Source organism: Hippocampus zosterae, chromosome 18 (assembly GCF_025434085.1).
Source record: "Hippocampus zosterae strain Florida chromosome 18, ASM2543408v3, whole genome shotgun sequence".
Lineage (NCBI taxonomy): Eukaryota > Metazoa > Chordata > Actinopteri > Syngnathiformes > Syngnathidae > Hippocampus > Hippocampus zosterae.
The window spans coordinates 8,482,672-8,509,494 of NC_067468.1; the positions used below are offsets into that span (position 1 = coordinate 8,482,672).

The 26,823-nt window shown below is 44.2% G+C and overlaps 2 protein-coding genes across 5 annotated transcripts in view; both read left to right on the forward strand.

The window, feature by feature from the left end:
* The first annotated feature begins 1,432 nt into the window (after positions 1 to 1,432).
* Positions 1,433 to 17,696, forward strand: atp2a2b (ATPase sarcoplasmic/endoplasmic reticulum Ca2+ transporting 2b). Of its 3 annotated transcripts, none has more exons than XR_007959930.1 (24): positions 1,433 to 2,101; positions 2,372 to 2,389; positions 2,474 to 2,556; positions 4,398 to 4,502; positions 5,409 to 5,547; positions 7,599 to 7,679; positions 8,414 to 8,499; positions 8,994 to 9,149; positions 9,243 to 9,384; positions 9,521 to 9,687; positions 10,388 to 10,476; positions 10,575 to 10,677; positions 10,766 to 10,897; positions 11,023 to 11,142; positions 11,335 to 11,553; positions 11,669 to 11,792; positions 11,970 to 12,181; positions 12,282 to 12,502; positions 12,605 to 12,807; positions 13,024 to 13,109; positions 13,604 to 13,737; positions 13,816 to 13,933; positions 14,185 to 16,001; positions 16,276 to 17,696. XR_007959930.1 is itself a non-coding variant. In XM_052051998.1 (24 exons), exons 1-24 carry the CDS (start codon positions 1,984 to 1,986, stop codon positions 16,287 to 16,289), a joined length of 2,991 nt encoding a protein of 996 aa, XP_051907958.1. In that variant the 5' UTR covers positions 1,433 to 1,983; the 3' UTR covers positions 16,290 to 17,696. The 3 variants fall into 3 exon arrangements, 2 of the variants coding, with proteins under 2 accessions (XP_051907958.1, XP_051907957.1); XM_052051998.1 differs by having other exon boundaries at positions 14,185 to 14,305; XM_052051997.1 differs by having other exon boundaries at positions 14,185 to 17,696.
* Positions 17,697 to 19,056: 1,360 nt separating this feature from the next.
* The window catches only part of bcr (BCR activator of RhoGEF and GTPase), a 60,120-nt gene continuing 52,353 nt past the window's right edge, over positions 19,057 to 26,823 (forward strand). For both annotated transcript variants that reach the window (XR_007959924.1, XM_052051988.1), the window contains exon 1: positions 19,057 to 21,313. Coding sequence is in view for 1 of the 2 variants with exons in the window: in XM_052051988.1 (XP_051907948.1) it covers positions 19,756 to 21,313 (1,558 nt within the window). In the remaining variant the exon portion in view is untranslated. The remainder of the gene's footprint in view (positions 21,314 to 26,823) is intronic.

Sequence of the window (26,823 nt, forward strand, 5' to 3'; positions counted from 1 at the left end):
TGTTGTTTGAGGAATTGATTGTCAAGAAACATAATGTATGCTTCCAATTTCTAAGGGTTTTTACAATAAGTTACGACAGTGACATGTCATATCACGATCCAATAAAGTCAACATCTAATTCCCTATGATGAAGGTTTTTAGCAAATAGACGATATTTAAATGGTCATTTTACACAAATTTGTCTGTAGTGCCTGAAGGCCTGTGCTGATGAGCTGGCTCCAGTTTCACTAAGATCTTCAACAGTTCTGAAATTTTCCCATCCCACTTCAAATGCTATGCCATTATGCCAGTCTGTGAGGAACCTGCACTTTTCAGGATTGAATGGCTACATGCCATACCTCGCATTTGTATCAATCAATCAAACTTTTTTTAATATAAAGTGCTGGACAGTCAGAGGATAGAAACAGAATCAGAATCAGAATCAGAATCATCTTTATTGGCCAAGTACAACAGGCTACCCTAATATCATTAATAAAAAGCAACTCTGATAAATAAGGACATGACAAATAAGTATAGATATAGATACATATAGAAGAAAAAGATAAGGAAGACAACATCCGAGCTGTGGAAAGCATTCGGAGAGTGGTCCCACATCAATCAACTGAGTCCCATAGGCGTTTGTCAAGGGAGACATCGAGATACTCATTATGCCATTGACAACTAGATGCAATCATTAAAATAACCCTTGAATTTCTCTTGTGACGTGCACACACTGAATGACAATTACCCTTTCATATCAGGAGTTGTTGGTATAACAGATTTTCTTTAAATGTGGTGATTACTTCATATTCCATTCCGATGCATTGCAATATGAGAAGAGATAAACGTACTAATCACCATTTTTTTCCCCTTTTAACTATTTCTATTTTCAAGTGCAGTGTTAATGTTCACACGATGCATATTGCTATGGCTTACAATAATACTGGAAAAAACCTTTGAATCATTGGTGATGAACACTTGGGCCTACTATGCTACTAGTTTAATGTATAATGTTTGATGTAAAATGTTATTGACACATATTCTTTCTTTTTGTTTAAAAATTGTAATGTCCTTGTATGTGGTCAAGGATGACATCTGTTGATGCACTACAATTTTTTGTTGCAATGAGTGGTAACAGAATGCATATTCACGAGAGCCAATGTCAAGCCGCAATGTTCTTGAGTTTCCTGACAACGTCACAAGCCAAAAACCAGGCCCGCCCTTATTTATTTACATTATCTTTGCAAAAAACACGAGTACTTTGCATAAATAAGGATACAATTTGTGATTTATTGCTGGATCAATTTAAATCTGATACTACAGACAACAAATGGCATAGAGTTTTTTTTAAATTAACGTTATTTTCCAAAGAAATTAAGATGGCGATTGAGGGAGTTCCGGTTTGAGTAACCAATCAGGAAAAAGACTCTACTGGTTTGAGCAACCAATCAGAGGGTTCCACATGCGGACACCGAACACCGCATTCGACTCACACGAAGGCTGCGGCGGACAATTGCAATTCATAGCGAAGAGGACGCTTGGTGAACTCGTAATAATTACATAGGCAAAACAGGCTAGGACTGAGTTACCAAACAGCCGCATGTTTAAATAATTTGTCTGTGTCGGTTTTTCTCGAGCTCCGTCGTGTATACAGAAGATCGGTGCGCACGTTTACGGCGTCGATGATATGAGTTATCCGTTGAATATTTCTCAGGAGAGCGAGCAAAGCGCGACCGGCGAAATCAAGCCAGAGCCGAAATTTTAGCTTAGCTTTAGCGGCTAACTAGTCGTTAGCATCTTAGCCGCTAATTCGGCCCCTTTAAACAGACACCTGCTCGCTGTTTTTGTTCTGTTTAAGTTGTTTATACGCAACACCACAGTAAAAGGTAGTTTTAGTTTTTAATTTTAATTTAAAACCCAGTAGTGTAGAAGGAAGGAAGGACCGTGTCAGGTCGAGGTCGGGTTCATTACAGGCAAACTGGTCTCGTCGAGTGGCCGTTCACAATGGACAACGCGCACACTAAAACGGTTGAAGAAGTTTACAGCTTTTTTAACGTGAACGAGAGTACCGGCCTAAGCTCGGAGCAAATCAAGAAACAACGGGAACGATACGGACCCAACGGTAAGGATTGTGGATCCTTAAGCGTGCTTGTGGCATGTAACGTTATATGGCCCGTGCCACCGCGCTCATATAACGGGCGTCACGTTGAACAAAAGTAGCTTGACATCACTTTTTGCGTAATTAAATGTGTAAACGAACTGCCATATTCACACTATGAATACCGATTGTCCAACTGTTGTACGTTAGCTTAGTGTTATTGAATACACATTATTGACCCGTATTGAACTTGTTTTTTTTTTCTCTCCGGGATTCCTTGACGATGATATGCAGAATTGCCAGCTGAGGAGGGTGAGTACACAATTCACTTTCTTTCCAAATAATGTGTTGAAAATGCGCTTCATTTAAACGTCGTCATTGGTTTTCTCTTGAAAGGCAAGTCCCTTTGGGCACTTGTGGTTGAACAGTTTGAAGATCTGCTCGTGCGAATCCTTTTACTGGCAGCCTGCATATCCTTTGTGAGTATTACTCCTGTGTCACTGTTTGCTCAATAGATATAAACAAGAGCTGTTTTTGCGCATACACACTGCTCTTTTGAAAAGGATATATGCCGTAATCCTGTCAGAGTAGGTCGTGAATCCGATCCAAAGGGTGGAAAATTGAAGTAAAAGTACTACAGCAATTGCGTAATTCTTGATGTATTGCTGAAAGAAAATATCGATGAGTCACTATGAGATTCATGTCGCAGAAGGCAGGAAATTTGTGCATTTATCATGTAACAATGTAAGAATTTGAGGAAATGTCATTCGGTAATCTTCGTTAATCATTTGGTTATATTTGCTATTAATCCAGTTTGTAGCAGGCCCTCAAACAAATAAACAGGTGAGATGTTTTCTGATGGGTGCTTCACTTGAGGATTTCATTCATCAAACATCATTAACACGAAGTACAAAGAGCACGATCAGGATAAAATATGACTAAGCACACAACTGTCATTTTGTGAAGCCAAAGAGATGAGAGGGGATGAGAGAAAGAGAATCGCGTGTCTTTACTCTCAACAACAAAACTTGACAGCTTTTATTACATGAAGCAGGCAGCCACTTCCTTTCATGTATATCAGATTCTTCCTGAGAAGCCAGAAATATGTCGTCTCCCTCTTAAAATAACAGTCATATTTTGACAAAAATAAAACATGTAAACATACAATAACGCTGGGGAATGCACAACTATTACCTTTTACGGATGTAATCCGCTGTAGATTTTTAAACGTGGTGTTCTTCATCACCCCGTTGGTTGTAGTCTTCCAAGGGCTTCACATCCCAATCGAATGCTCAAACTCTGGCTTCGAGAGTTGGATGCCTGACAACAGCAAATACATTTGAGTCACAGTCCACAACCGTTTATTAACAAACATCAATCCTTGTAGATGAAGCATTGCGCGTTGCAGAGGATACTATAAAGGGGGGATTTTCCTGCTCTTAATGTAAATCAAACATAACCATGTCATCTCTGAGCCTGCGTTGTCTCACGACAGTGATGTTAAGACAAGTGAAGTTGGGGCTATCGTGCCGTCGAGCTAAAGGCTGTCACCTTGTTAATCAGTGAACGGACGAATATGTCACCAATACATGTCACTGTGATTTTAACAGCTCGTCGACATAAGAGCCGTTGAAGCCTTAGGTGGCGAATACATAAGGTGCGCTTGAGCATTAGTAGACTGATACTAGACAGTAGAAAAGCAGACGTCATTTGTTGTCTTGTGATGGTTGCGGAGAACACTGCCCAATGTGTTTCAAAACCTCGATCTATCCTTTCCGTGATTCCTTTTTGTGCGTTGTCAAACACGTACAACATCCATTCACAAATCTGCCAATGTGGCCAGACGAGATTAGTTTGTCACAGATATAGAATAAAGCGCTGCTTGAATGAGTTGTACAAATTCTATTTGACTGCTTGTAGGAGAATAAATTGTCGCAGTGTTTGATTTCCTCTGTCGTTAATGACAAGTCGTTAATATCAGTCGCCCAAAGTGACATTCTATCGCACCTAGCCCAGTTTCCACCACCTGTTTCAAAACGTCTTCATGTTTTTTTAATCAGGGCAGAGAAGTGCCTCATCAAATACTTTAATTGCATCCTTGTATTGTGTCGGCTGCAGGAGAAATGTGGGAAAGTAGATGACCTGGTTTTTATGTACTGAATCACACGTAACTACTTTTATGAATTACCAACGCAAACACTGCCATGGCTTCATCTGTCGTGATTTCAATTGAAGTGGTTCTTTGCAATACATTTGTCAATGAGTTGAGGCCATTCACATATTTGAATTGCGTTCAAGGCCAACGTTTCCTCTGTTGTAGGTGCTGGCCTGGTTTGAAGAAGGAGAAGAAACAGTTACAGCTTTCGTGGAGCCTTTTGTGATTCTGCTTATTCTTATAGCCAACGCAGTCGTCGGAGTCTGGCAGGTAAACATACAATCAAATGAAACACTCTGAACAGCAAACCATCGCGTCTCTGAACAAATGACAGTGACACTGCACCATGACTGACCTGTCGTGGCTTCGGCGGGGCTTGTTCGCATTTTCACTTCCTTAAAAGAAACGTTTTAATTTCCCCAAATCTGTTGAAACTCTTGACCGGGAGAAATGGCAGCCACCCAGGATGAGAGTTTGTATGGAAACAAAGGACAGCTAATTCATTCTGTGCTCAGTGACTCCTCATGCGTTCACTCCGAACAGCGTCGAAAAGTACAAAAGTCGAGTCGTTTATGACAGATGGGCTGATGGTGTGACACGTCATTTATTTATTTTATTATGTGTTTATTTATTTATTTTGTTACACCCAAACCGGTGTAGGATACAATGAGGGTCAAATGCTTGTCATTGAAACACAATCGATTGGATTGGATAAACTTCGTCAAATGTACTGTATGTGTAACATACGGCACAGATGAAATTTCTTCCCTCTCAACATAAAACAAGAGGAGCCGCTGCGGGTGTCCGTGCCGCTATCAAAAGAAAAGTGAACCAAAAAAATGACAAAATAATCCAAAACAACACATGAGACACAGACAATCGTGCACTCTTAACCACTTTCCTCACTTGTATTCTTTGGCATTTGACTCGGCATGACTTAGATTTGTTCTTGATTTTACTGTTTGGTGCTTTCTACCGCCTTTATTACCGATTTGTCTTACTTTTTATTGTGCATGTTAAATTGCTCCATGTTCGGCACTTTGTATACAGCGATGGCTGTTTGAAAGTGCTCTATAAATACTGTTGACCTGACTTGATTTTCCTGCATACACTTTGTCTGAAGCAGTTATAGATGAAAGAACGCCTTAAAAATTTTATTCCACTTTCCCCCGTCAGGAGCGAAATGCAGAAAATGCAATTGAAGCCTTGAAGGAATATGAACCAGAAATGGGAAAGGTGTACCGCCAGGATAGGAAGATTGTCCAGAGGATCAAGGCCAGGGACATTGTACCCGGGGACATTGTGGAGGTTGCAGGTAAGTTTATGAGGAGGAGGGGAAAAAAGTTTTTTTTTTCTCTGTAATATTTGAACATTTTGCCTTGGGATTTATTTCCTGTTCAAAAAGGAAATGTACTTCCTATAAAGACAAGCACATACGCTGCCTATTCCTCTTCAGCATTTTACTGTCAGAAATGTCTGTAAATAGAACCGTTATGTAATAGATTAACATGTCCCAAACTCCTGCCCGTCCATCCCACTCCTGCATAATCTGCCACATACACACACACAATTATTGCTCCGTTATTAGAATTTATTGACGTTTTACTGACAGCGCCGTTTATCATGCGTGGGTTGGATTGTGATCTTTCCATTCATGAAAAGAGGACAAATCGTCTCTTGAGGGCCCGTATGACCCTGTGAAAGGTCATTGAAGGCTGTCGGCCTACGTGCTCGTCCTCCACTTCAGAAAGCAGCATGGAACCATAATAAATAAGTCCAGTCTCACTCTCACCAGATGCTGCTGCGGAGTAAGCTGGTTTATGTGGAGGAGGGAGATGCAAAGTGTGCTCTTATGTTCAATTATTTTTATGCTCACATGTTTTTTTGAGGGGGGTCAGTCCCTGGAGATGTTCTCGGTTCAGAAAAGACCTGAACAATACACAATTTGTCTTATTTCCCGGCATCAGATCGGAGATAATCTCCTTTGTTGACATTGGGGTGAAGAAAGGTCCTCCTCCTCCTTCAGGCCAGCATGTTCCCAGAATAAGACAAGCTAAAAATACATCCGCAACATTTTGCCTTACAACATCAGTTTAGGAAAGACTGGACTGTATCGATACTGATAATGAATTGTAGTGAAGATCCTCATGGTTTCACTGTCTGTGATTGTAGTTGCGTTGGCTAATCTAATCACAGACGCAGATTTGTGGCTGGACAGATGCAGTGCCTTGTTGTTTGTCTTTCATGGGGTCTTGTCTGTTCAGGGATGATCTTCAAAGTCGTTTGAAGGTAGGCAGGTGGTGATGAAGAGCTTCTGACAGGATCTGGTATAGTCGCTGCCTAGCAGGCCATATTTGGTAGTTCTGATGCTACTGTCTTGTCTCGTGGGTTAAGATAAAGAAACTGTGCATTGGCATGCTCCAGTGCTGATACTTAAGTGCTGTTGTTGTTTCTTCATTTAATATTGATCTGTTAATATAATTAAAACACTCACGTCTCTGCTCCTGAGAATGTTGGCACGTGTGCAGACAAAACTGATTTCTGCCCCCTTCATTCCAGTCGAACATTTAGAGCTAATCAAAATAGTTTTCCATTTTTGGATGCGTGTTTTTTTTTTTTTTTTTTTGCAGGACTCATTGGGTTCAATTCTTGTTACATCCTCCCTCCCTCCCTCCCTCTCCTGTCTCCTCTGGGCACTTCAGAGGCTCAAGGGTTTACATGTCTGTCCTCCCTGTCCACATAAGAATCTGTGTTGCTCTCAAGATTCCAGTGTTATATTGGCCCCTTGCTCCTACTACTGCAATATTGCTGTAAGATGAGCTGTTCCCCCCAGCCCCCCACGCCCCTTCATCACTCTTTTCTGTTGAATTGCGGTCTTCTAAGCAATAGCTGTTAAGCATCAGTATCTCTTTCCCTTGCTCGCTGTCCCACTTCCGATGGATGAAACACTTGGGGGATTTGGTGCATGTCAACATTTAGGTTTACAAGAGACGGACGGCTCCAGTTTATTGTGGAAAGGATGTGTAATGGATTTGGGTTCCAGGCTGTTCATTAATGGCACTTCAATTGTACATTGGAGAAAAACCTTGAATGTGATTTGTTGTGCTGTCATTTTGCTGATCGATCAATGTCATTGATTGGATCCGCTAAATAAGACATTAGAGCAGACACAATCTCGTTCAGTTGTTGAAATAGATTGGTCCATGTGGTCGGTTGGCGTTTCTTGTTTTGTTTTTTTTTAAACTCCAAAATCTCTGTCATGCAAAGCCTGCTGCAGATAGAAAAAAATTCAGAAGAATCTAAAACTCCAAACATCTTGCGCATTAGAATGCAGCTCATGATTTTGGTATTTGTTTTCATCCTTAGTTGGCGACAAAGTACCTGCCGACATCAGGCTGACCTCCATCAAGTCAACTACGTTGAGAGTGGACCAGTCAATTCTAACAGGTAAAAGCAAATACGTAGACTGTTTCTTCGCCCAGACTAAAAATATTCTTGTATAGTTGCTAGTTCAGATGGACCTGGTCAAGAGCCACCCCATGATTCTCCCCTTCTTTCAAACGAAACGCATCTGGGGAAAAAAGAAAAAGATTTGCCTCCTTTTGACGTCCATAACCCTTAAGTCATCCTGTAGTTATGACTACGCAGTTAATACCAAACAAACATGAAAGATGTGGATGAGAGGCATGTGAAATAGAGTGGTGGGTGGATAATTCGGACAGCAAAGGAAAATATTCAAAGTGGTATATAAGGATGGATGCCGCACGTGAGAGTAGTTTTATGTGACTCGAGGCCTTAAAAACTCTTGTCCTACCCAACTGCCTTAATTGGTCGCAAACTCCACTGGGTATTTTTAGTGTTTGAGCTATTTTCCCTCTGCGCCTCTTCTCCCCATTCAAGGCCACGTAGCCTTCAAACGCTGTCTCTTGCACCCTATCGGAACAAGTACAGACGCTGCTGAGTTGATTATACACAGTACAGCGACATCATCAGCTACCCTCCCGGCTATCATGTATCCCCTCCGAAAGGCGCCAGTCGATAGTTGTCATGCCTGCTTAGACAGCTGCAAAGACTTTTTTTTTTCCCCCCACACGCCGCAGCTTTGCTGAAGTGTCAACAAAGCATCACAACTCCTGCACGTGTGACTGTTGAGTGCCACTTATGTTGTTTCCTCTGTGTAGGAGAGTCCGTGTCTGTTATTAAACACACCGACCCAGTGCCAGACCCCCGCGCAGTCAACCAGGACAAGAAGAACATGCTCTTTTCTGTAAGTGACCTGTGAGGTGCATTTTGGGGTTTCAAAAATCTGTTACTATGAAACCTCCAAGCGGACGCTCAAACTGACACCCTGAAAAATGATTGAACTGGACCAGTAGGATTAAAAGTAACATTTTTTCTGAATGAGTTGAATAAATCTGCTCGGTTAGAATAAATGTTTGTAATAAATGTTTGTGTAGCTCAAATTGTATTTAGCACTCAGAACATTTTCTGGAAAAATGACAGCTCGGTACTATCACGTCTTTAAATTGCTCGTTGTTTGGTTTGACTTAACACTTATTGCGTAATGTAATTTTCCCAAAATCTTACTACTGGACATGTGTGAAATATTTTTCTATCCATATTGTTAACTACATGACAAAACCGGATTGTCACATAAATCTTTTCAGTTTTTCAACCCTAATTTCAAAGCTCAGGATAGTCGTCCATCTACTTTCACGCTTCCAGCCAGGAACCTGATGTGTTACTCCCCTTTCCTCCCAGGGCACCAACATTGCAGCCGGCAAGGCTGTCGGGGTGGTGGTGGCCACAGGTGGGAACACGGAGATCGGTAAAATTCGCGACGAGATGGCTGCCACCGAGCAAGAGCGCACACCACTGCAGCAAAAGCTGGATGAATTTGGACAGCAGCTGTCAAAGGTAATGCGCTTGTGTTGTTCAGTGATGCGCCGTTTGGATTGCGTGCTATTGAAATTACAGCATTTCTGATCGCTCGCTATTGTTATGCTTCAGGTCATTACACTGATCTGCATCGCCGTGTGGATCATCAACATTGGACATTTCAACGATCCCGTACACGGAGGCTCTTGGATCCGCGGGGCTGTCTACTACTTCAAGATTGCTGTGGCGCTGGCAGTGGCTGCAATCCCCGAAGGTAAGCCGGCGCCATATCTGTCAACACTTATTTAGGCCATGAGTGAATCAAACATAATGTCAAGTTTTGTATTATCTGACGCGAGGTGACCGTCATTCTGTTAATGAAACGTTCTCCCCATGACGTTGCTCTTCAGGGTTGCCTGCGGTCATCACCACTTGCCTGGCTTTGGGGACACGACGCATGGCCAAGAAAAACGCCATTGTCCGCAGTTTGCCCTCCGTGGAGACCCTTGGCTGCACATCGGTCATCTGCTCGGACAAGACCGGCACACTGACGACCAATCAGATGTCTGTGTGCAGGGTAAGAAACGGCGGCACACCGGGACACACCGTGAATCGGAAAATGTTGATATTTCCTTCCAGAGGACTCAATTTTAAGTAACAATCCTCAAGCTAAAGTATCCATATTTGAGTTTTTTTTTTCATCTTTATATTTTGTATATTTTTCTGCATACAAATACTTTTTCCTTCCAACTTCTGCACGCACACAAGCGGCGTCTCCTCCCGCCCATTCTAATTATGTTACTGTATTGAGAAGTGGAGAGGAGAGTGAGATTTACTTTTACGTTTAACCAGATTAATTGTCCGGGTTCGAAATGTTCAATTAGTTTTTCCTTGAATCAGCTCCATTTGCGAAGACTTTAGTTTTCCTCCTACAGTTGATTTGACTCGTTTATAAATCTTTTCACAGTCCCGTCTCAGTCTTTTCCTCTGTAACCTTCTTTTATCACCCGGCGCCCAAAGCACGGCCAGACCGGATGTGGATTTGTTTGTGGGAGTTAGTCACTTGCAGTGCAAGTGGCAGTGAAGTTGCATAATTGACCTTGTGGGAAGAGCTGGCCCCCTTCTTCCTCTGTCTCCACCTTATTTTTCCTTCTTATTTTTGTAGTACACTGCTGCCATCTGCTGGATACTGTCAGTCCCATTTTCCTGCAGAACCTCCACAAGTCTGATCTGTATGATTGTTAATATCTTATCAATCTATTGTGTTTGTTTTCCAGATGTTTATCATCGACCAGGCTGAGAGTAATCATTGTTCCTTAAAGGAATTCACTGTTACCGGCTCCACATATGCTCCAGACGGACAAGTGTGAGTCTTAAGCCTTTTAATACAAGTCATCCTGTTGCACCAACATGACATTCGGGTCTCGTTGATAACTGGCTGTTTTGTCTGGTTCGTTCCTTTAGGTACCAGGATGGCAAACAAGTCAAATGTTCCAAATATGATGCGCTGGTGGAGCTGGCCTCCATCTGTGCTCTCTGTAACGATTCCTCGTTGGACTATAATGAGGTGGGTTGGCAGTTGCACTACGGTACTTCTACTCTGCTGTTGGCTCGTGAGTGCTGTGATATGTATGCCCCCTCCTCCCCCTTTCCAGACCAAAGGTGTGTATGAGAAGGTGGGTGAGGCCACCGAGACGGCTCTCACATGCCTGGTGGAGAAGATGAACGTGTTCGACACAGATTTGAAAGGCCTTTCCAAGATCGAGAGAGCCAATGCCTGCAACTCTGTATGCAACATTTACTTTACCTTTCTTCAAAATACGAAAGATGAAACCAAGACTAACCGGCTTTGTTGCATTGTTGTTCAATGAAAGTACTGATTGCGTGTGCGTCTGTTGTATTAAACATGCAGGTAATCAAGCAGCTGATGAAGAAAGACTTCACCTTAGAGTTTTCCAGAGACAGAAAGTCCATGTCTGTGTATTGCACCGCCAACAAAGCCCGCTCATCTGCATGCAAGATGTTTGTCAAGGTAGGCTCCCTCCAATCATTTCAGATGCTTGCTTACTGTGAGTGAGATTTTGTCCTCTGCTACTCATATTGGGTCAACACTTGACTTGCCAAATGAACACAAATAACCAGTATCACATTCATATTGTGAAAACCCCTTCTTGTTAGACGTGCGCAGATTTAAACCCTAAAAGTTGGTGCGCTCTCTAAACAGGGTGCCCCTGAAGGAGTGATTGACAGGTGTACGCACGTCCGCGTAGGTGTCAACAAGGTGCCCATGACACCCGGCATCAAGGACAAACTGATGTCTGTGATCAGGGAATACGGAACTGGCCGGGACACCTTGCGCTGTCTCGCTCTGGCCACCCGAGACAACCCCTTGAACAAGGAGGACCTGGTCTTGGAGGACTGCACTCGCTTTATTGACTATGAGGTAAATACAACTTGCTCGTGGTGCATTTTTGTTTTGCCACTCTCAACAAATCGTTTTAATCAGCTGCATAATACTTAGAAGTACACAAAATAAAATGTTTTGTCAATTACCTCAGACCGACCTGACCTTTGTGGGCTGTGTGGGCATGCTGGATCCGCCCCGGGCAGAGGTGGCGGCTTCCATTCGACTCTGTCGTCTCGCTGGCATCCGAGTAATTATGATCACAGGAGACAATAAGGGTATGTTGGCGAGTGCTTTGTACAGCCGGGGTCATTCTGTGCGCACTGCTTCGTCACTTATATAAGAGTGAGCTTGCATGTGCAAAATAAAAAACACGAACCATTGTTGACCATTCCGACAAATCTTTGTCTTCCTCAAAGCCGAAAATGTAAATATGCTCCTTCTTGTCATTAAAGGCACGGCAGTTGCAATCTGCAGACGCATAGGTATTTTTGGAGAGGACGACGACGTCGCCAGCATGGCTTTCACCGGCCGAGAGTTTGACGATCTCAGCCCGTCTACACAACGCGAAGCGGTGGTCAAGGCTCGCTGCTTTGCCCGCGTGGAGCCGTCCCACAAGTCCAAGATTGTCGAGTATCTGCAGTCCTATGATGAGATTACAGCTATGGTAAAGAAGGGCTGACGTTTGGTGATCTCAAATGACACTTTGAATTTGGAAAATTTGAGATTTATTGTGGGTCTCGCGTCGCAACTTATGCACATTTCAGACTGGTGACGGAGTGAACGATGCCCCCGCCCTCAAAAAGGCCGAGATTGGTATTGCGATGGGCTCTGGAACAGCAGTCGCGAAGACGGCGTCCGAGATGGTGCTGGCCGATGACAACTTTGCCACCATTGTGGCCGCCGTCGAGGAAGGCCGGGCCATTTACAACAACATGAAGCAGTTCATCAGATATCTCATCTCCTCCAATGTGGGCGAAGTTGTCTGGTAAGGGGTGCCCACAATTTCATTTTTTTCCTCAGCCTTTTTTCCCCAGTTATTCAGATTTTATTTTTGTTTGCTTGTGCGTGTGTGTCTGTTTGTCTGCAGCATCTTTCTGACGGCAGCCCTCGGCTTCCCTGAAGCGCTCATTCCAGTTCAGCTGCTTTGGGTCAATCTGGTGACTGACGGACTGCCCGCCACCGCTTTGGGCTTCAACCCACCAGACTTGGACATCATGAACAAGCCCCCCCGCAACGCTCGCGAGCCCCTCATCTCGGGGTGGCTCTTCTTCCGATACCTTGCCATTGGATGTAAGTCGACCAATGTCTCGGTGGAATGAACGCAGAGTGATGTGCATGTAAAATAATTAACCACCACCATGTCTATAAATTTACCCGTCTAATATCTCTGTCTGCTTTTTCACGTGCGATAATGGTCTTCCACATATTGACTTCCACTCTTAAAATAATGGCCAATGTCATATTTTGGCTGTTTATTGCAATGTTGTTCTTGTTGTGCTTCACCAGGCTATGTCGGCGCTGCCACAGTGGGCGCCGCTGCCTGGTGGTTTGTCGCTGCCGAAGATGGACCAAGGGTCACATTTTACCAGCTGGTATGAATTTTAAGCCAAACTTGTATGATGCCAACTGAGAGCAAAATTCACCAAAATATTTTTTTTGACTGGTGTTAACTGGTTCAAATAGAGCAAACAGATCGCGATTTAGATGCGATCTGTTTGCTCTGTTTTGACATGCGCAGATGGTAAAATGCATCACTAATGACTATGTCAAGCAGAATATATCTCGGTGCACCGGTGGTATTTGCGCCCCATTATCTGTGGTAATATGCACATATTTGTTGGAGCAACTGGCTACCTCTAAACTCCTTCAAATTTATGAACATCGGGGTCAATAGCCCCACAACGTTATGGGGGAGGAAACTTAATCTACAGAAAGTTGGTATGAAATTGACCCTTCTTAGTGGAAGCCTCATTTGAGCGATGGAACGCAATGTGGGTCGTCCGGATTTGGCCCTCGGTGCGTTTGCATTCTGTGCGTCAGCATCCTTAACCATTCCTGTCGTGGTATTTATTTGTTTTGCTTCCAGAGCCACTTCCTGCAGTGTGGACCAGAAAACGCAGAGTTCCAGAATATAGACTGTAAAATATTTGAGTCTCCTTATCCGATGACCATGGCCTTGTCGGTGCTGGTCACCATTGAGATGTGCAACGCTCTCAATAGGTTGGTTTTGTGTTTTTATTGAGCGGTGTAACCACTATTCCACAAACGTGGTACCAAAAGGGTGGCTTTGTGTTTCAGTGTATCTGAGAACCAGTCTCTGCTACGTATGCCTCCCTGGGAGAACGTGTGGCTGCTGGGAGCAATCTGCCTTTCGATGTCCCTTCACTTCCTTATCCTCTACGTGGAGCCTCTTCCGGTAAAAAACATGAATCGGATAAATATTTAACACATGTGCATGCGGGAGGCACTTGGGCTCGGCATCCTCACATTGCAGTGGAGGACCTGTGACTTTGAATGTTATGGCTTTAAAATGCGGGCCTGGCCAGGTGAGTGACATGGGTGTCAGTGAATGAGAGTTTAGACTGGGCGAGTTGTTAATGGGGAACAAATGGTCACATGGATTTTGACGCAGCGTTAACAATTTTTTTTTTGCTATTATCCTGCCAGATAATCTTCCAGATCACCCCCCTGAATCTGACCCAGTGGCTGGTAGTGCTCAAGATCTCACTGCCGGTCATTTTACTGGACGAGGTTCTGAAATTTGCGGCCAGGAACTACCTGGAGCCGGGTAAAGCGCTGGAAAAGGCCGCCAGCTCGGACGGCTGCTGCCTGGCTGCATGCATGGAGGGCATCTCCTGGCCCTTCGTGGCCCTCTCCCTCCCCCTGGTCCTCTGGATCTACAGCACCGACACTAACATGGCCGACATGTTGTGGTGCTGACTGACTTGAGCACAACCTCGACTCTTCCATCACCCACCCGCCCCACGCCTCCCATTCACTCCTCCACCCCCCGCCCCCATCCCTCTCTGCCCACCTTCACGTGCGTAGCTTGTGTGTGTGTGTGTGTGAGTGTTATTGTTTGTAGAATTAGTGTGGGTGTGTCGATGCTGAGGAGCAACTGTAACCCATGAAGTGCAACAGTACTCTAAATTCCCTTTGAGAAGTCACCCGATTTGAGTTGGCCCAAGGCTTTAGCTGACCATCACTCACATACAAGTGGACGATATTGTTCAACAGTTGCCATTTTTCACTTTTATTTTTCAAAATAATTACCATGCCTTTTTAAGCTTTATCCTTTTTTTTTCCCCTTTGGCACAAAGGTAACTATTATTTAGCGCAACTTCCCTCCTTATGAAAAAGTTTGGGGGACTCAAGAAAATTGTGGATCTGTACAGATATTGAACACTATTTTATGCTTTTTTTTGTTAGTTTTTTTAAAAATGGCTTTGTAAATTTGTTGGACCAGCGTGACTTAGACGTACTGCCTTGATGTTTCTTTTCTAATTAACCATTGTGTCTTCAGTGTAAACGTTTTTCAGAGGACAAGCGATGCGTGGCAGACAAGAACGGGGGAGGGGGGGTTGAGAGTGAATGTGGGAATGGTCCAATTAGATGATGTGGAAGTGGGGTGGAGAATATTCTGAAGAAGAAAAAAAAACTAAAACTAAACTGCATGTCCTGTGACCAAGCATGAACTGTGTATGGTTCCTCAATTCTAATTTATGTGTCCCTTCTACTCCAAAATGTAAGACTAGAAATTAACATCATGGATTTTGGTTTTTCTTTAGTGATATGATTTGGAAGAAGTCATTTTTTCTGCACTGGGAAGATCACGGCTACCTCAATGTGATACAAACGGTTTTTTTCTTTGTTAATTTCTGGATGCTTCTCCAAGAGTCTTACTGTCTTGCTCAGCTGTACCATCCTAGCCCCCCCACGGTTGCTTGTGTAGAAGAAGGAACAGTTCCGTCTAATTTAGAAAAAAAAAATATTTTGCATGTTTTTTTATTTAACATTCCCACTTTCGAGACCAAGTCGTTCAAGATTGTGTTACATAACCATCTTGATGTTGATTCAAAGGACAATAATATAAAGAACCGATAAATACGACCCAAAAAAAGACATCACATGATTTACCCCAAATCGTTTTTCCCCGTTTAACTTCAAAAAAATATATATACTTATGAATCCTTTGAATTAAAGTCTTTGTCATTATTTGCTTGAAGGAACATTACCCATGTGCGTGTGTGTGTGTGAGCAACGCATTTCACATAGGAACGCTTGGCTTTTAGATGAGTTTGGTCATAAATATTGACCATATTTGGTGTGAACATGTTTGTGTCCGTCCAGTTCATGAATTTAACACAAAGATATTGAAAGCATGTTAGTGGTGATAGAAGCCTGGATGTGTTTGTGTACCACTTGACAACATTGATGTGCTTTTTCTTCCTTCAATGCCCTCCACTGGCTCCCCTGTCACGAGAGTGAGTATTTCTCGTTTCGTCCACCCCCCCCCCCCCCACTTGATTTTACGAAATGACTCGATCAGTTTTCACTGCCCCGTTTTATTACATCGACTAAAGTCGGAGTTGCCAAGATGTGACTTGTAATACATCCATGCGGCCCACATGCCCACATTGTGAATGTCACTTGTGTGCCACCCACCCCTCCCTCCTCCACCCTTGCTTGAAATTATCCACATCAACACAATCATGCTCTTAAATGGCAATGATCTGACACGGTTTTGTTTTTTCCTAGGTTGGCTGCCCTAAAAATCTTGAATACTTTAACGAGGACCAAGCCGTCGTCATACATTCCGCACTCCGTGACGATGTATGTACACTGAGAAGAAAAAAAATTACTGATACAAAATTTGGTTTTAGAGATCACGTAATAAGTTGACCTTTTTCTATGTACATAAAAAGCCAATTTCTTTCACTTTTTTTTCCAAATCTGAATCTTGTGTGCACTTGTCCGTTGCCATGACGATCCATCCATCAGTGTGGCTTATCAAGATGCCGATTCGATAGCATGACGATTGCCCATGTGTGCTAAGGCGGCTCACAAAAAGGCTAAATATATACAGTTCAAGACTTGCTGCATTGCGGCAATCATTTATTTTTAATTCACATCGTATTTCTGACCATGCCACCAGACCCGGCTGCAGTAGAAGTGCAGTTGAGAGTGGCCTTTCTCTGTGGGCAGCGTTTTGGTATACCACACCTGTGGATGAATTGTTATGGAGAGGGAGGCACTTCGGAGCATATTAGGGCTTTTGCGCATGTAGTAATGCTGTATTCACATCGTGAAAAATGGGAGCAAAAAAAAAAACGGATGCAATTTATATTTTTGTTCAGCGTGCGTGCGTGTTTTTTTTTTTTTTTTTTTGGTGCAGAGGAACAGATTTTCACAGGAAATAGACCAAATACAAGATGCTTTTAATATGGTATTGATTTTACACTCACTTCCATACAGCTTTCATTTTAGTGTGCAGGGAAGTTCAACACCCCCAACATGTCCCTCCATTCGAGCCTGAAGTACCCCCCCCCCCACCCACCCCCCATCTCCTCTTTCATGGTAGTTTTGACTTGTAGGGACTTCTTAACATTTGGGCGCCATTGGTCTTAGCTTGCATTTTGTGTACAAACATCGTGCATGCCTTGCAGCTGTATGTAGGCTTTACAGTTTGTAATTATAGATTGTAATGTAGAAATACTCTTACATGAAGACTTAAGGTTTTAAGATGGTTCGATAGTAGACTTTTTGAAATCACTGTTTTTATTGTCATGTTTGCATCATTAGAAACGACATCAAAATGAACTTGGCTGTGCACTACGAGGTCTTAGCCAAGTCGATTTTCTGTCTAGTGGTTCATTCGTAGAGGACATCCCTGCAATACAACAGTGTTCTCCTATTTTTTTTTTAATTGCCTCTACAGGTCCCCATGATCCTGTATGTTTGGCAACTGCTGTAAAACTGTGATCTAATGAGAGGCGTACTGTGCGGTGCGTCCAAAGAAACCTGGGTTTAGAAAATATGTATATTAACCATGTAAAAAATACGACTATCATTATTTAATGCTGATAATGATTGTAAATGCATTACAGAGGTTGTGTTTTCAGATAAATGCATTACCGAGGTTGTGTTTTCAGGTAAATAAAGATCATATTTAAACTTTGTGTTTGGCTTCTTTACATTTCTGATTATTAGTCACAACGATGGGGAATAAATGGCTCTTCATATGGAGTTTACTCCAGCCCATCATTTCAGTATAAAATACTAAAATCTCAGAAGATACTCAACTCCCAATGCATTCATTTTCTACAACGCTTATCCTATTCATGGCTGCAAAGCAAAAGGTCAGGGGTGTCCCCAGTTGTTATATTTACAGCACTTGATAGGCTACTTAATTTAATTGTCCTCTTTCAGTAAAAGTGTCTCTAGCAAGGCTTTGATTAATTTACAGCAATTTTGGTGTATACAATACAGTAAATGCTCAAGTTCAGGCCATTAAGTGTTTCATAAATGTTAAATTACGAACCTTTTGTTTTAATGTACAGCATTTTAATAGGCAATGCTGAGGTTCAGCCTACATCACTCCATTAAAAAAATGCTCATAAAGCACTTTAAACTTGAAGCACATCTAAATGCTTTCTTGACTTCTCCTTCCTTACTGACCAACAAGTAACCCCAAGGCCCAGTGGACTATATGACTTGTTAAATACTGTAATCTCAAGATCAAAGAATTTTGTCTTTAAAAAAAAATGTCTTTTTTAAAATAATAATACATTTCAGGGTTTGGGGGAATCAAACCCTCTAATTTCTTTCGGACACGTGATTTTTGCCAAGTACAGAGTGTCCCTTATTTCCAGATCTGAAAGGTGGCAACCCTAATTCGCAGGCTGGGTCCTTCAACACCTTCAAAGGCTGCTCGTCATGGAGACTACGTGGACCACATAAACCGTCACTGATTTGGTCTTCGGTGGACCCAGTCTGTGAATTTGGACATAGCCAGAGGCAACTATCATTGAATGGAACAGATCCCATGGAGGTCACTTGAGGCAAGTGAATGGCTTAACTGAAATCCGAATAATATTTAACCCAGAAATGCTCAAAAATATATGCGAAACATTTGTTAAGTCATCAAGCATTATATTTGTGTCATCAGTTTAGTATAGCCACAGAAGACATGATCTCAATGGGCCTCTGTTCTTAGGACCACAAAATATTATCCTGACGTTGACTGGAATTGACTAATTCGTCCAGTAGGTGGCATTGTTGAATTAAACACGCCAAGAGAAGAAACCCTTTTCAAATCTTGTGAAAAAAACCTGTCTGCTTTACCGAGGCTCTTTATCATAAAACGAGCAAGTATATCAACAAAAAAGGTAATCGTAATATCAGTATTTCACGCTCTGACAACGAAACAAACATACATGTAAATGTAATTCATTTTAAAGAATACTCGAGGGGGCGGAGAAATGTATCTATGTACTGTCTCTTTAAGCAGCTGGATCATTGTCGTTGGACACGCCCATTCTCGCTGCCTACACTCTCACAGTGTTTGTTCACTCGTGTGAGATGGGAACTCACGCAGCCGCTATACATTACGACCAATCTGCCGGAGGAACGCGGCTTAAAATACATACACACGGGGTAAGAAAATGAAGCGACTACCCGAACGTCTGACTCCCACTGGACCCCTGCCACGTTTTTTACACCAGTCCGATCCAGCGTTTGCTTGCGTGCAGTCCTTGTGATCCTTTCTCCGTACGCTCTGCCGGCACAAAGGCGCAGCAGCACCTGAGACTGGAGCCAAATGGTCGGCCAGGAGTGAGCGGACCTGTCGGTGCTACCAATTCCGGACCTATTGACACACACCGCCGGCAAACCAAGAGACGGTTTAATTCTTTGACATTTTCTTTCGGGATTCGTTTCGAACTGACACTGGACATGAAGGATTTTTTAAAAATCCCTTCTTTAAATGACATATACTGGAATAATGCATGAGAAAAAATACATCTTTTTTCTCTTCCATGATGTCTCCTTCTCCTTCATCCGGTCCTCCTCATGAACAGCCGTTGTGTTGTCCAAAAATGGATGTGTTGCCCACGAAAAGTGTCATCAATTTGTGCTGGTGAGCAGGTCATCTAAAGGCCTGTTGAAAACACTATTTAACTGCAGGTGAGCTGTTGTTGTGGAGAAAGATTGTGTTGGATTGGTCAAATAAGCCCCAATATGGTAGAGCCGGTGGGATTTATCGAGGCGTGGAAGGCTCAATTCCCAGAGTCGGAGCCCCCCAAGATGGAGCTGAGGTCTGTGGGAGGTATTGAGCACGAGCTGGAGAGATGCAAAGCATCCATCAGGAGACTGGAACAGGAAGTGAACAAAGAACGCTTCCGCATGATCTACCTGCAGACCCTCCTGGCCAAGGAGAGGAAAAGCTACGACAAGCAGCGTTGGGGCTTTAGGAAAACGCCTCTCAACGAGGGGGTGGACCCTGCTGCCTCTCAAGGGGCTGAGTCTCAGCAGCCACACATGCAGGAGACGGGTGGAGTGGGTTGCGGCGGTTACGGTGCCACCCCTATTGTGGACAGAGGCCGCTACCAGCCTCATGGAGATGGAACAGGCAGATCCAAACCTCGACCCCCACCGGCGAGGAAGTCGGCATCCCACGGAGACGGGCTTGAGTCGGCTTTCGAGGCCCCTCCGCAGGCTGAGTCGACATCCTGCGACAATCTGGATGGCCTCTCGCCTTCCAAGCAGAGAGGGGGCATCTCCGCGTCGCCCCGTAGGCCGGCGCTTCCACCTCTGGACAAGGATCTGCCCTGTGACCCTAAAGACAAGCTTGGGATGGGCCTCGGCGTGGCTGCTCTAAGGTCCAACTTTGAGAGGATCAAGCGGACCAACTCTCACTCTGTGGGCGATAAAGGTCAAGAGAAGCAGCCGCCACTCCCGCCGCCACCTTTCTACACCAACATGGAGTTCCACCACGACAGGGGGTTGGTTCGGGTCAATGACCGCGAAGTCTCGGACAAGATCAGCTCCCTGGGGAACCAGGCCATGCAGATGGAGCGGAAGAGATCATTGCATTCACTGCCTGGTAACCTGGCAACCGTGGCAGGGGAGCTCCGCGCCAGACCCGTATATCGAGGTCGGTCCACTGAAAGCACATGCGGCTACGATGCTGAATATGAAGATGGTGAACCCAATCAGAGACATCAACGATCCAACGGTGGTAAACCTCCACCTCCGCCTTGGCAACCTTCTGATTTCCAAGCCTACTCCAGCGTCTACGTCGGTGGCGTGATGATGGGCGAAGGTGGCGGCGGCGACAGCCGAGGCGGTGTCCAAATGAGAGACCACGGCGGAGGCGATGACCACCTCCTGACGTGGCCCCGCCGCTCTTACTCCCCGGGGAGCTTTGAAGACATCGGCGGAGGTGGCGGCTACACGCCGGACTGCAGCTCCAACGAGAACCTGACGTCCAGCGAGGAGGACTTTTCGTCGGGTCAGTCCAGCCACGTTTCGCCCAGCCCGACCACGGCCTTTCGACGGCCCTTCCGGGAGAAGAGCCGCTCGCCGTCGCAGAACTCCCAGAATTCCCAGCACTCATTCGACAGCAGCAGCCCCCCGACGCCGCAGTCGCAGAAGCGCCATCATCGACAGCAGGGGGGCCACGTGGTCATGTCGGAGGCCACCATTGTCAGCGTTCGTAAAACCGGTCAAATCTGGCCACCCGCTGTACATCACGGAAGAACATCTCACGATAACAGTTTCCATGGAGACCACCTTGGTAAGTGACCTACTGTATGTGTCAAACATTTCTCTTGTGAATGTCGCCTCGGCCTCAGATGTTAGCCTCACATGGGAAAAAGCGATCTATTGCCGCTTATCCCTGGAATGTCACTCGGGTGGGAGAACAACGGCACTCAGTCTGTGTTGAAGCAGCCTTTTCTCACATGTGATCAGAGTCTGGAAATTCAATCACAGCTGTCTGTCTGACTAAATGAAGCCGTAAAACTAGTGATGGAGCGGAGTAAAAGTGGAGTACATAAACAAAAAGACGTCTAAATGTAGTACATATACATTAGACAGATAATCGTGCCTACATTTAGCATTTTTCCCCTTGTCTGACCCAAGTCCGTCGAGGCCAGTTAACTCATTCACTCCCAAAGACGTTTTTAAACGTCTTTTCAGACTTGATCCAGAATTGGCTGGTACTGAATGAGTTAATAGGAAATCTTAAAAAAAAAATCCTGTGGTACCGAATATATTTATTATTATATTATTATAATATATTTTTCTTCCCAATCTATTCAGAAAACCGTTGAGGCCGACAATCATAAATGTTATCTTGTGTGTGTGGTTATCACTAAATTGGGTTTCCGAGATTGCGATTTGATGGCTAATTAGGAAGTGAGCAAGTTCCTTGAGTTTATGCTGTGTCTGGGCAAAAAATAGAGAGGCATCAATTGTGTTGAGTGTTTGTGTTATAGGTCACCCACGTCATTCACTACAGTATAAATAACAAGCAGAGTTTACAACTGCAGTGTAGTTACTAGCTAACCTAACAGTTAGCCTAGCTCTGTTGTATTTTTTTCTGCTCCTACTCGTTCTTCTTTTATTGTATTCTCCGGCTGTCTGGATGAGATGTGGCATTCTGCTGCCCCCGCAGGTCAATTTGGTACTACAACATACATCTGTTTTTGGCAGGAAGACGACTTGCCTTGTGATTGTTGGTGGAAATATGTGTGTGTGCTGTGCTGGTTATCTGATGGGGACGTCACCCACTATAAGAGCAGTAAAAATATATTTGATGGCTTCTGTGTCATGTGGGGTCTCGCACATTTAGAAAAAAAATCACTTAAGTTTTTTAAAAATCATGATGCGTGTATCAGGATTAAGGCATTGGAGGAAAGAATATCCCAGTGTATTGCATGATTGTTTTGCCTCGGTGGAGATTCACTCAGTTCTAGGTGTTGATTTTCTTCATTTCATCTTTAAGTGCTAAATTTCGTTCCTCATTTCAGAGTGAATGCATATTTATGACATCAATATTCTCTGATGTGGTACAGCCTGAAATCAGTTTCCTGTCTGTGTATCTCTAGTTTATTTATTTGAACTGAGGTGCTGCCATTGTGGCCCTGGCTGAAATCAAATGTGAGGGTATTTATATATATATATATTTTTTGTGCCTTGTTTTGCTCCCCCAGGCAGGATGTGATGGGCAGAGTAGTACAAGAGCTCACATCCTGTATGGAGGAACATTTGCAGTCAATGTAAAAGATACATCAAAGTGATTTTTCAGAGGCAAAACATTGCCAAAACCATGAAGAGAGTGCGAAGTTAGCAAAAACAAAACAGCAAATGTAGCTCGGTTACAGCTGCTGCGTTGAGGATTATCACTGCACTGTCTGCTCCCTTTGTTTTAGCATCTTTTCCACCACAATGAGCTCAGCGGGGAGGAAGACGGAGCATTGGGCGGGTGTGGTGGGGAAGGGTGGATATATGTTTCAGACTGATGTATTAAGCGGGATCATCTAGATTGGTGAAATAAGAAGTTGGTGAGGCACCCTGCAGAGTTGGACCCCGCTTTCTCCCACGCATGTAGAAAGCTGATGAGGGCCGAATGGGCATCGTGCTGACAGTGAAGGCGATGATAATAAATGTTGCATCATTTCTGGCGCTGATGTTGCATCGTCGGAAGCCGAGCAAGACACTTTTGAGTGCGCGAGGCAGAGCTGTCGCCTTTCGCTCGACTGGTCAAGATAGGCCCAGAGGGGAAGATCTCGCTCGTTACGTAACACACACACACACACATAAAACAAGACGAGAACAACACACACGTTATTTGCTTAAACACCTTGAAGCCACTTGGCCCTCAGCACTAGCTGTATGAGTATTAAGACGAGGTCGCAGACAGCAGTGAGACGCCATCGTGTCTCTCTTTTACACATGTGCGCGCCGAAGATGCGGAACAGCAACACAATGAGGGTGACGGGATGTTGTCAAGCAGGTCTTTTGTGATAATGACAGATGCAGTAATCAGAGAGCAAAAAAAAAAATGAAAGGAAAGAATTTTGAGTTCGTCATTAAGTCGGAATGCGTTGTAGGTTAATGCAAGGAGAAACTAAACAATATGAAAGAGGCTGTCTGATGATGAGGGCAATGGAATTATTTGCTTTTTTACACTATGTCTGAAACCTGCGACCTGTTCCATCAAGAGTTCGAATGTGCATGCTTAATTTTTTTTTTTGCCCGAGTCTTGGGACCATCAGTGGTTGGGAATTGCGGGACTGGTCGGGAATCAAACCTTGGCACTGCAGTAAAGCCGGTAGCATATAAGGTAGTAAAACGGTCTTCTTTGAAAACAAAAACGATAATGGTAATACAATGGAAATTGCAAACAGGAAATGTACTTATGGAAATAAAGCAGGTCTTCAGGTAACCGCAGCAACCACATATAGTATCATAAACCACACATACACATGAAACACACAACCAACTGGAGAACTCAATGGCAAAATAATACATCATACTGATTGCAAGGTTGTGCGTTTATAGAGGTATTGCCGCACTATTGGATGCATGAATCATTTGATCCTGGTCTGGCCTGTTTGTGTGTGTGTGTGTGTGTGTGCGCGTGTGTGTGCGCGCGCGCGTGTGTGTCAGGAAAGAAAATGAGATCAGATTTGTGCAAAGGTTGAATGAAAGTGATTAAGCATTAGGATTAGTACTGCTAGCTTGCCTGTCCACCACTATTGCTTTGAAACATGAAGTGAGATGGAACATCTAGCAATATTGCATCTTGCTAGGAAAACAAACTGATTTCCTCGCCTTTTGCAGTGAATCAACTGGTAGCAGAAAGGCCTACGTCTCTGCCCCCTGCTCAGACCATTGATGTTTTTGGAAGGCGTCCTCACTGGAGGCCGCCTTGGGAATTTTGTGCTTCAAAGTGATCATCTTTGCTGTGTCATGATTTCATTGTTTTTGCTTTTGAATCGAAGCAGCTGGGTGAGCATGACCGTCATAGAAAATGGATGGATGCACCTCATGTTGTTCTTTCCACACCAAAATCCAGCCTCTGCTGTTGTTTTCCCACTTTCTGTGTCCAAATACATTTGTCCTTAAAGTGAAGGTAGCTCGAAAGAAAACAGAGCTGGTGTTGCGTGTTTATCTGTCTCAGGGTTGGGAGAGATTTTCTCCACAAATCCTGTAAGAAGCCAGTGATGAGTGTAGGTGACAGTGTGCAGTGGCATTGCCAGCGTGTAAGCTGGCTGCCAGACTGGATCGCAGGAAGTCACCGTGCACTTCTTCTCTCAGGGATGTGCTTTATGTGTGTGTGTGTGACTCGAAGGCATCACCATCTTATCGTGGCACTTTGCACGTCTCCATGACCCCGATGAGCTATATCGGCCGGAGTCCCGCACTCCTGGCAAGCCCACCCACGCCGAACAGGTCGAAGGGTAGAGGCCAGACTAAGAGTGATCCCAAACCTGCACCTGGGGACTTGCATAGGCGGAGTCCAACAGACCGGACCACCGGACGCGCCCTGCAACTCCTGCCAGGAAAAGGTCGTCATGGGTTCCCTCATGCCAATGGAGGTTCACCTGGTAGGAGTGAAAAAGTTGGAAGTTACACCCTACCTTCTTGGCTGAAACATCTTTAGTGGATTGGACACACCATCCGCATGCTTGACCACCGCCTGCCCCCGCCAAGTCCTCTACGGCCAACTGAGAGGTGCAAAGCGCTCTGCCGCGGAGCAAAAGCAGCGCCTTCTGGACTACACAAGGGACCTCCTGAAGCCAGCCAACATCAACACCACGCCGCTTGAAACTCTGACAGTCGACAGATCAGCCTGGCACATAACTCGTCCCACTGCAGTTTCACAAATACACCCCGACCGATGAACCGAGAGGCGCATTCAACGACACCAGCGGGCGGCTCGTGTCCCTGTGGAATTCACGTTACCCTGCTCCATCTGCGAACGGGCATGTGGCTTAAGGATCTAACTCAACGCTCACGGGAAGTGCCACCGGCGACATTTAAAAGAAATATATATATCCAAAATCGGAATTCATGATTATTATTTCCAAAATCCAAATAAGGCCAACTAAAACCCGCGTGAGTATGTGTTGGCGATAAGGGAGAATGGCAGCCGATGAGTGAAAAGATATAATCGCCACAGGAGACCAGCAACATGCCACGCCAGGCCTTCTAGATAATAACCCCGGATTAACTGGACAATTTCTTCTTATTTTAGCATCTGTCTGTACATTGCTTGCAAGCAAAACCCTGATAGTAAAATACACTTGGAAAATCCCTTCTGGAAACTCACCCCCGGTAAGCCCCTACCTTCTTCTCCCTTCTTCCCAGCTCTTATCAGCCGCTGATTTTTTGGAGACTGGCGAGCGCATGCCTTTTGCTGTGTTTTTCTGTTTGTTTTCTTTTTTCTTTTTTGTGTATCCTCGGTAAGATGCACTGTGTCGTAAAACACAACGAGCTGTCGAAAGCCATAGGGGAGATAGCGTGGTGGGGAGGGTGTATTTATAAAGACCTGCTTTATTTACTGCGTGGGTCCGCATGTTTAGATGGATGCTTATGAAAATGAATAACCAATAACGCCTCATTTGTCTTTATTATCTGGCCCCTAGTCTCGGCAACAAAGGGGAATTCCGCCTATTTTACATGAACATTTACAGCATGTCGGCAGCTTGTGAATACTGTCGTTGGGCCATGTGCTCGGCGTCTCTGAAGCTTTGTCAAGCGCAACGGGACCTCTGAAACTAATGTTTCTCCAGAAGTATTGTTCCAATTAAAGGACAATTAATTGCCATCGTAAAACACTTCTTGACTGTAGATCATATTTTGATGAATAATTTAACGGTGAACTGTCATACAAATGTGGAGAAGTTAATCACCTTGTAACACAGCCAAAATACGGTAAAACTATTCGGGATGTTGGCCTACCGATACTGGCATCACTGTGCAGGAATAACGTAAAGCATCCACTTCATGCAAAATAAATATTGTATGTTGAGTCTGATGGGAAAATCGAATGCATACTAATTTGCTGTCAACATAAACCATCAATGGATTTGTCGTCTTCGGTTTGTTCAGCAAGTACGTAATTTAATGATTAAAGTAATTCCAACGTAATCCACCGGTGGACATAAGCAGTCACTGTAGTGACACACACACACACACGTCACCCACATGTTGTCTTCTGGATTGGGGCTGGGGGGCGGGGCCGCTCAATCCAAAAGCAGTCTAGTCATGTGAACAAGTAACATTTAATCCGCC

Bases quoted from the DNA above. Each gene is read 5' to 3' on its own strand.
- atp2a2b (XM_052051997.1), top strand. From the start codon at position 1,984: ATGGACAACGCGCACACTAAAACGGTTGAAGAAGTTTACAGCTTTTTT. The intron at 2,557-4,397 runs GTGAGTATTACT...CCTCTGTTGTAG, and splicing joins TGGCAGCCTGCATATCCTTT to GTGCTGGCCTGGTTTGAAGA. The intron at 13,110-13,603 runs GTATGAATTTTA...TTTTGCTTCCAG, and splicing joins GGGTCACATTTTACCAGCTG to AGCCACTTCCTGCAGTGTGG.